The sequence below is a fragment of the Gekko japonicus genome, unplaced genomic scaffold (genome assembly GCF_001447785.1).
Source record: "Gekko japonicus isolate JY-2015 unplaced genomic scaffold, Gekko_japonicus_V1.1 scaffold757, whole genome shotgun sequence".
NCBI classification, from domain to species: domain Eukaryota; kingdom Metazoa; phylum Chordata; class Lepidosauria; order Squamata; family Gekkonidae; genus Gekko; species Gekko japonicus.
In genome coordinates this window covers 397,833-407,760 of record NW_015162500.1, presented here as the reverse complement: position 1 = coordinate 407,760, position 9,928 = coordinate 397,833, and the positions used below count along the sequence as shown (strand labels likewise).

General features: G+C 45.2%; 1 protein-coding gene across 1 annotated transcript in view; it reads right to left on the bottom strand.

The window, feature by feature from the left end:
• LOC107106021 (chromosome unknown open reading frame, human C16orf70) overlaps positions 1 to 9,928 on the bottom strand; it is a 66,004-nt gene that overhangs the window by 38,516 nt on the left and 17,560 nt on the right. The window contains exon 5 of the mRNA XM_015406104.1: positions 9,890 to 9,928. Within this exon, the coding sequence (XP_015261590.1) occupies positions 9,890 to 9,928 (39 nt within the window). The remainder of the gene's footprint in view (positions 1 to 9,889) is intronic.

The window sequence follows — 9,928 nt, the reverse complement described above, 5'->3', positions numbered from 1 at the left end:
ACCGCTCTGACTGTCAGGGTGTTCCTCCTAAGGTTTAGCCAAAAACTCTTCTGATTTAATTTCAACCTGTTGGTTCTGGTCCGACCGTCTGGGGCAACAGAAAACAACTCCTATACGACAGCCCTTCAAGTACTTGAAGATGGTTATCATATCACCTCTCAGTCATCTCCATCCTTCATTTATACCCCATCTTTCTCCCCAACGGGAACCGAAAGCAACTTACATTATTCTCCTTTCCTCCATTTTATCCTCATGACAACCTTGCAAGGTAGGTTACGCTGACAAGAGACTGGCCCAGGGTCACCCAGAAAATTCCTCTGCGGCATTCAAACCTGGCTCTCCCAGATCCTTGTCAAAAACTCTGGCCATTATGCCGTGCTAGCTCGGTCACGAAGTCTCATGAATGCCAGGCAAAGTCCCTCTGTGCAGGAGACCAACTGTCATCCCAAGCCGAATTACACCCTTCTAAGTCAATGGGGTAGCTGTGACCAGGATGGCACTATCTGCTTGACATGTGATCTCACAAAGAAATACAGAAAAGTAATTCTCTTCAAGCTGCAAGATAGTCAGCAAGCACCCCAATGACACCAGCCTAGAAGCAGGAAAAAAGATGAGCAGGCCACAGGTTTTTAATATCTACGCGATGGTGCGAGCCTTCTCCTACGGTTACTGCACAGAATGTTGATGAATCCCCATGCCGGAACTGACAGGCTCCTCAAGGAAAGAGGGAGAGCACTGAAGGAAAGCTTAATCAGTATCGCCGCCTGCAGCTTTTCTTTCCTCCTTTCACAAGGCCGATGGCCAGGGAAAAGAAGAAAGAAAAACAAAGCTTCAAGTGCATCAGTAGAAATACCTATGAGGTTCAGACTGAAGCGCAGTGATGATGCCTGAACTGGGATGCAGCAACATCGCAAACAAGGGGACGCATCCAGATGACAAGCACCACACGGGAAAGGACGGTGTTCCAAGAGGCATCGATATCTACATCCTGACATGAAATTCATAAAAGCCACTAGCTCACAAGTTTTTTTTTTTTGCTAGACACCTAGCCTGCCTTTACAAGATGGTTAGGATTCATTATTTATAACCTGAAAGAAAGAAACAGAAGCAAGATCTGTTTAAAAAAAAAAAAAACCAACCCAAACCTTTGCGGTGTCATGCCACGAGGAGGCCATCTTTACTCACCGCAACCGTTCAAATATCTGCATTTCTTAAGTTAGCATTTTTTAAAAATCCAGAAATCAAGCCTAACTTTCACCACACCTTGTTTGTGAATAGTCTGCCAGGATTCTTCAAAAATAATTCAAACGTGTAACCTACAGGAAGACTGTGGTCACATGAGCAGTTCACACCAGTATCGTAGCGGTACCTTTGCAGATTTAAAGGGCAGGATCAGACAACAACATCTGCCTTCTGTGTCTCAGTTGTTGGCACCCGGTTCTGGCCCGTCTTTGAAGCAGAGTAAACAAACGCTGAGGAAAATCTGGTCTTTATGTATGCCAGTGCTTCCACTCCGATTTTCTGGACATCTGAACTCCTCTGTCACGATGGGAAGTCTGAACCATCAGATTCATTTCTGCCATTGTTGGGGTTTTTTTTGAGTAACTACCGATAACCACATAAGCACATGAGCGCATATGCACATGTGCCCACCAGTGTTCCCTCTAAGCTGAGTTAGTGTGAGCTAGCTCACAGTTTTTTAGCCTCTGGCTCACACATTTTTGTCTTAGCTCATGAAGGATGGCTCCAGAGCAAACTAATTTATGCAGTAGCCAAATTGCTCACTCACAACTTTAATGCTAGTAGCTCACAAAGTAGAATTTTTACTCACAAGACTCCACAGCTTAGAGGGAGCATTGGTGCCCACCTGTATTTTGAAAAAACTGACTGGACAGCACGCTCTGTGGTTGAAGCCCTGCAGTAATACGGATGCCTCACCACTGGACGAGTACGTGGCCAAACCTTCCTGCAACAATTTAAACTGGTGCACTTAAAGGCGCACCCAGACTGTGCCAAGCCTCCAATGTGACCACAGCCAAAGAAGTCCTGACTCTAAATCACATCATTCCTGTGCAGCATAACAAGGTTACAGTGGAACCGGTCTTTGGACTATGGAAGTCAGTTCCCTTGGAGGAAATGGCAGATCTGGAGAACTGACCCGATGGCATCACATCCCACTGAGCTCCCACCCTTCCCACTAGTCCAAATCTCCTGAAATCCCCCAAGCCACAGCAAGCAAACCCACTCAGCCTCCTCGGCCCAGAGCTGGCATAAGTTCACACTGCCCCTTTCCTCTGCTCCCGGTTGGGGGTGGTGGTGGTTTCCAGGTCTTGCAAGAATTCCTGAGAATACCCAGCATCATTGCCCAACTCGCTGCTGCTCGGAAGCCCAGCACATCTCCAGGTGCCCACTCCTCAGCTGTCTGGCATATCTCCAGATGTGGGCATGGCTTTACCCAGCAGCTGTGTGGCGGCAGCTTCAGGGGTGCAACGATTGGTGACTCCCAAACGCAACTTCCACATTTTTGTAAAGCACACACTTATGCTGACTTACAAGTACAGAGGCTATTAAAAAAGCCAACGTTATGTAAATTACATGAACAAAATTTTTGTTTCCTCTCCTTTTCTTGTGCATTTTGCATTGATTTATTAAGGCCTCTCTTTTGGGGGGCAACTACACTCAGCTCTAGAACACATAAGCCACAGCATCCTGTAAGAAGCATGCGCAATTGCCCCCCCCCAACAGAATGTCACTCACAAAGACACAAGATCAGATATTAAATTACCTTAGGCCTCTTAATGCAGCAGAGGATTAACAGTCATCTGAACCTCCACTTAAAAAATAAAGGGCTGGCAGAGTCAACAGCACCTGGCAAAATCAGGGGCTCTCTGCACTCCTGTCTTTCATTCCTTAACAAGTCACAGGTTTGTCGTCTTAGGTTGCAGGGAGTAAAGCTACAACTCCTTGAAATTCCTGCCCTGCATTTGCAAGAAGAGTCTCCGGTTAACAGCCCTGTCTCAGAGAGGACTGTTTCTCAGAGCCGTACCTTGCACGTAAATGACAGCGGGTCTCTGGTTATCTCTTTCTCCTCTCCTTGTGGGGAAAAGTCAAAGACAGAATTGGAGCGTTCACATTCAATCTCTTCTTTGGCATAAACTCAGGAAGAAAGATATCATTTTTAAAAACTGAAGGATCTGTGGTTTTATCAACAAGCTCTGCATCCCATCAAAGCCTTAGGGCCTTTTTAATTGCTACGCCGCCCCTGGAGGGGGTGTGAGCCACGTTCACCCTGCTTTCAGCAGATAATGGTCGGACCACAGCACTGGCTGAATTACCAACCTTGTCCTAGACCATCAGCTAGCTGCTCAGTACAACACATTACAGGCCACGGCCAGGAAAATGCAGGGGGGGGGAAGCGTGGCTGTTTGCCCCGGGGCAAAATACCGCACTGCTGCGGGATCGGACGTCCCAGCGAGGTCCCGTGGTTAGGGTGGAGGTGCCATTCACACGAGTATCCGCACCTCCACCGAGAGCATCCGGCCGATGGGAAGGGGACAGAACGAGCCGCCGCCTCTGGGAGGGCCGTGCACAGCCCACTCCGGGCAGGGTCCGTGGGCCGCTCACAAGGAGGGGAGGGGGGGAGTAACCCGCCAGATCCCCCCTCCCCACCAGCAGCCCACCCGCCCGCCCGGGGACACGCGGTCCGCTCTTCGCCTGGCCGCTGCCGCTCACCCCCATCGCAGCCCCCCGTGGCCCTCCCTCGACCCCAACAACGCCGCACGTCTTTGTACGCATGCGCTGTTGGGCGCTTCTGGAGGTATGGGGGGGGGACAACCCGGCGGGCGCCGGATGCCATGGGAGTCCGGCAGGGATGCAATCAGGCGCCCGCTCTTGCTGCGCGGTTCCCAGAAACTAGTACCTCCGAGGTACTAGTTTTTTACTGCGCGTCTTCGGAGGGTAGTCACGGGTCAGCCACGGGAGCTCTATGCTCCCCAGATGTTGCGGTGAGATCGCGCCCGGAAAGTCCGCCTATCTTCCGACTATGCAGCGTGGCTAATGCTCCGTGTGATTGCAGCCACACCCAGCATGGGCCCTTTTTCATGCAGGGGATCCACAAAAACCTAGGTTAGGTCCGTGGTCACGCTAGTGGCCATGAAATCCCGATTATTTTTTAATGAGCCAAAGAATAGTCAAGACACAATAAACGTTGGAAAGAATATATTACTTCTGCGACCTGAGAGTCATAACTGCATGGGCTCAAATTACAGAGGTGCCCAACCCCCTTACCCCTTGGGATGTGCCTTCTTGGCAACTGTGTTAGAAGGCTGCCTAATTCTCTCCCTTGATGGACTCAGTTTTGCACCAGGCACTCCATCCTGCCAACTGGAGTCACTCATCACACCCCCAGAGTCCCATCTGCTTCCAAGGGTACTATGCTTACACTTTCCGGTCAGGGACAAAACACGATGTTACTTGTGACACCAGTCAGGTCATGGGTCTCTGACCCAATTCCCAGTCATATATTTACACAGGGACTAAAGGCCAAACTACACATGACCACAGAAACGGGGCATATCTGTGGCTGTCAACGCCACTTTAGAGGAGAATTTAGCCACAGGAAGAGGAGATCTTGATTCCCAACTCCTGGCTTTTAAAGTGCCAAAACAGATCTGTTCTATATTTCTACCGCTTTCACTGGGGAAGTCTCTTGAGTAAGCTCAGCAAAGGAGGACCTTTCTAGACCAAGAACAGTGAGAAGAGAAGAAACGGGGAAAAGAGAACAAATGGCAGGCTGGAATTGTGGGGAGGAATATAACAGGCATTAAAAAGTAATGCTTATGAGAAAACAGACTTAAAGGGAAACCCACACCGCAATAAATAGTGCAATTGTTTGACTGCTGGATTTTCCTGTACAGATAAGAACATCCAGGAGGTGAAGTCTTATTATAACAGCATACTGCCCAGCAGCACCACGGATCCTCTACCTATCCTTTTTATTTCAGTGCCCTTAAGCAGAAGTCTGTAGTTGATGGTCCTGGCATGGTTTGTAGCCTGAACTGAACAGGGTATGTGATGCTCAAGCCCTTCCTAATCATGGTGCATATGCATTCACAAACCAGGCTCACAATGACCCTAGAATTATATGAATAATTTGTAAGAACACAAGTAGAACCTGCTGGATCAGACCAGTGTGGTCCATCTAGCCCAGCATACAAAGTAGCCAACCAGTTGCCCTTAGGGTTACCATTCCCCTGGCCAGTGGGAGGAATTCCCCCCCCCCAAGACGTCATGCGTGATGCACTGATGACACCCAGAAGTGACGCGGGCGCATCAGTGACACTGGGGTGTGTGCTCTGGTTTTTGGGCAAAACTCTATGGTTTGAGGGCATCGCCTCTGACGTCATCAGTGTGCCTATGTCACTTTCGGGTGATGTATGCATGTTGCCAAACATCCCCTCCCACCCCCCTGCCAGCAACCCTAGAAGGCCAAACCAACAAAGTACAGAGGCTGAGGCTTTCTCCTGATGCTGCCTCTTCGCACTGGTATTCGGAGTAGAGATGTAAAATTTCCGGAATTTTTTTTCCCGGGAAAAAACCGGAAATTTTTGGAAAAATTGAAAAAAATGCTACATTAGCATTTCTTTTGTCTTTTCCAGATTGAAAGTCATTCTGTTACTTTAGGAACATAAAATATGACTATGGACATTTTTATTTGGCATGAAATTATCACAACTAGCATATTAAAAATATAGTGTATCCAAACAATTATTACAAACAGAATATCCACCCAGATGCAAAAACAAAACTGAAACCTTTTTCTTTTCTTGTGACAATAGCACCTCCTAAAGGAAGAAATGCATCTTGTTCTTGCATTGGAGAGTTCAGTTTGTAACCTAGGTCTTGCTTGTCCTCAGTGCACAGAAATTAGATCAATCTGATACTATATATATATATTTTAGAAATGATTTGGAAAATATTTGAACACCTTGTCTTAAAATATTTTATTCATCATGTTAAAATAAAACGTTCCATAATCATTTTTTCCCCTTTTCTTTTTTCAATTTTTCGGGAAAAAAAAAAAGGCTTCAGGAAAAAAACGAGGGGGAAAGGTTTTTTTCTAGGCCTTCACATCTCTAATTCAGAGGTTTGCTACCTCCATCTATGGAGGTTTCCTTTAATAAAGCATGGCTAGTAGCCACTAATGGACCTCTTCATGAACCTGACTAACCCACTCTTAAAGCCACTGTATGCACCCTACAGGAACAGAGCCAGGGGTGTGCCTTATGGGAACCAAGTGGGATGGGCTAAAATTAGATTTCTTTAAGGTCCTATCGATTTTGAACTACTGAACCAGCTATTTGATCAATTTGTAAAATAAATACAGGAACTACAGAAACTGGGAGGTACTCATAACTAGGCTAGTCATTGCTGTGTATTGCACGTAACCTGGAATAAAGGAGGGCAGATCCATTTGAGTAGATGTCTGGCAGAAAATCAAAATGCTGGGATTTGTTCACAGCCATGTTAGCAATTACTACACATTTGAAAACCAAGCCATTCAGATATTGAATTATCTTGGTACAAATTCTGTTCGGGCCCTTAACAAACAAGAATAGGAAGTATTATTTGTGGTATGGATGAGGTATAAAAAATATTTTTGTGATGTAAGACCATTGTGGATTGTACCAGTGGAAGTGTTAACATCTTACTCAAGACATAGAGACAAAGACTGGTTGCCACATAAAGATCTAATTAAAAAAGTGGGAACAGAATGGGTAATGAAAAAGCAGAATGAAATTGAATATGAATATGAATGGTTGAAATATATGCAGATTTTTGATCTTTTTAAATCAGATAAAAGGAAATATGGTTTTAGAGAGGAAAAAAATGAGATGGAAAAGGTTTGGGAGAGTGGAGGGGGAAAAGATATCTCTAAAATGTATAAAGTGTTGTTGAAATGGTATACTGAAGATGAGACTGTGAAAGGGCAAATGATAAAATGGGCGATAAATATGAATAAGGAAGTGTCTATTGAAACCTGGGAATATTTGTGGAAAAATTCTATTAAGATATCGCCTTGTACCAATGTTAGAGAGAATTGTTATAAAATGATGTATAGGTGGTACATGACTCCGAAAAAAATTGCAAATATGAACCAGAATATGTCAAACAAGTGTTGGAAATGTAAGAGCCATGAAGGCTCATTTTATCACATGTGGTGGACTTGTGAGAAAGCTGTTGACTTTTGGACAAAAGTCCACAAAGAAATGCAAAAAATACTGAAATGCTCTTTCAAAAAGGCGCCGGAAATTCTGCTTTTGGGACTGAAAATGGAAGAAGTCAATACAACTAAAAAGACTTTATTCTGGTACTTAATCACAACAGCGAGAATGATTTATGCACAATTTTGGAAAACAGAGAAAGTGCCAGAAATTGAAGACTGGATACAAAAAGTTCTGTTCATGGCAGAGATGGACAAAATTACGAAGAAGTTGAATAATAAAGAAGACGACGTGTTTTTTCAAGAATGGAGTGACTTTAAAATATATCTGGAAAAGAACTGGGATGTGAAACAAAACTTAATATGTTTAGATCAATATTAAGTCAAATGATGTTATCTTTAGACTGTAACGATAAGAAATTGATATAGTTGATGATATGAAGTAATTTGGAGCAGGGGTGGAAGCATTGCGGGAAGCCACTGGAGGGAGGGGAGGAATTGGGAATGGGGTAGACAATTGATAGAATGAAATGATTTAATTTTACATGTTGTATTCCTGAGAAAATAAAATTTGTTTACCAAAAAAAAAAAGAATAGGAAGTACCTGTGTACACCTAGTATACAAAACCTAGTATTCACAGCAGGAGAACTGGCAAAGGGCAATCTGCACATTTCCAGAGGGGTTTTATTTTTATTATTCTGTTGTCACCATGCTTGCTTGTTCTGTGAAATAGAGCTGAACTGTTGAAAGCAGTGGAGGATCTTGATGGGATCTCCCTTATAAATAAAAGCCGAATGGTGGTGGCACTTCTCTAGAACATTCCACACGCTCCAAAATCAGTTCACTCTCTGATCTGTCATTCAGAGGGTCTCCCTATCCTCTGGCTGCTTTGCCTGAATCCTGCCTCCAACATTCTAAACATTTTGCTGTTCCTCTCCCCCCCATAGCCAGTCAGAACACACAGGTTATTTGCATATGCAGCCTCATTGGCCTCTGCCTCGGAACACAGAGGTCATTTGCATATGCGACTTGATTGGCTTTTGCTTCTAACATTCTAAACAGTTTTGCTGTTCTGAGGTAAAATGTGTCCAATCTCCAGGTGAGGGCTGGAGATCACTCAGAATTACAACTGCTTTCCAGATGGCAGAGATCAGTTCCCCTGGAGAAAATGGTGGGCTCTGTATCCTTATATGCTGCTGAGGGGGCCCCCGTATGACAGCCAATGTGTGTGGGGGGTGGAAAGCTGAAGAGTGAGGGGGAAATAAAAGTAGGTTGATGATTGGCTGGGAAGGATATAGGGTTGCCAACTCCAGGTGGGAAATTCCAGGAGATGTGAGGGATGGAGCCTGAAGAGGGTAAGGTTTCAGGAGGCGTGGGACCTCGGACAGCTACAAAGCCATAGACTCCACCCTCCAAACCAACTATTCCCTTCTGGGGAACCATCGTTGCCAATCTCCAGGTGAGGGCTGGAGATCACTCAAAATTACAACTGTTCTTTAGGTAGCAGAGATCAGTTCCTCTGGAGAAAATGGTGGACTCAGTGACATTATACCCTGCTGAGGGTACCACAGCAAATTGACACTGAGTGTCCAAGGCTGGGGCACCCACCCAGAGCCTCTTTCTAGAGGCCGTTGTACTTATTTCCACAACGGGCCTTTTTCCTAGTATATATATAAAGTACAGGGACGATTTATTGCTGATGAATTAAACAATGCTTATTTCAGACTGCAGGGCAATAAAATAGGAGGCGAAGCATAAGGACGAGGATTAATGTAATGCTGAATAATGTTTTGATCATGCAGAACAGCATGATTAAAACATCTACATGGTCTGAATTACTGCACCGGCCTTTGCTGCCAGACCGTGATACAGACAAGAAGTAACGTTTCCAGTGCACTCCCCTCAATGCTACACCTACATATTTCAATTGGCTATGCTACGTTTTGACTAGATGGTTACAACAATCACAGCCCAGCCAAATAAAAAATCCCATCAGATCCTCCACTGCTTTCAACAGTTCAGCTCTATTTCACAGAACAAGCCTATTTATTGCCTTCATATTAGGAGGGAGACATGGCAGACTTTCTTCCCCTCCTCCCATCAGCACCGCCCCCTCCCCATCATTCTCAACTCCCTACCTAAAATACAATAAATATTGAACTGGAAGCTCTTACTTTATTCACTTCATTCACACCATACCTTTCTCCCCAATAGGGACACAACATGGTTTACAGTGTTCTCCTCTCCTCCACTGTATCCTCACAACAACCCTGGGAGGTACGTGAGGTTGAGAGCATGCTATTGGCCAAGGTTACCTAGTGAGCTTCTACGGCACAGCGATGATCTGAACCAGGGTCTCTCAGATCCTAGTCCAGCGCTCTAACACCACCACACCACAAGGGCAACACCAGGTCATGACAGAAAGCCTCTAAGTTTGTAGTTGTGCAATCCTCCAATTATTATTTTTTTGTTAACAGTTGAAGTAGTATGTAATATTTAGAAAGCCACATGTACCAGGATGTGGCAATCGTCAGGGATGCCTGGACATCATGTGGCCAGCCATTGTGTGTACAAGCTTTACACAATATTGACACATCCTGCCATTCCTGTCACGGGCTATTTATCACCCAGGGTGAACAGAACAGCCAAGCCAGATGGTGACTTACCTGCTCACTGTAGAGAACCTGGACATTTTTGATGATGCG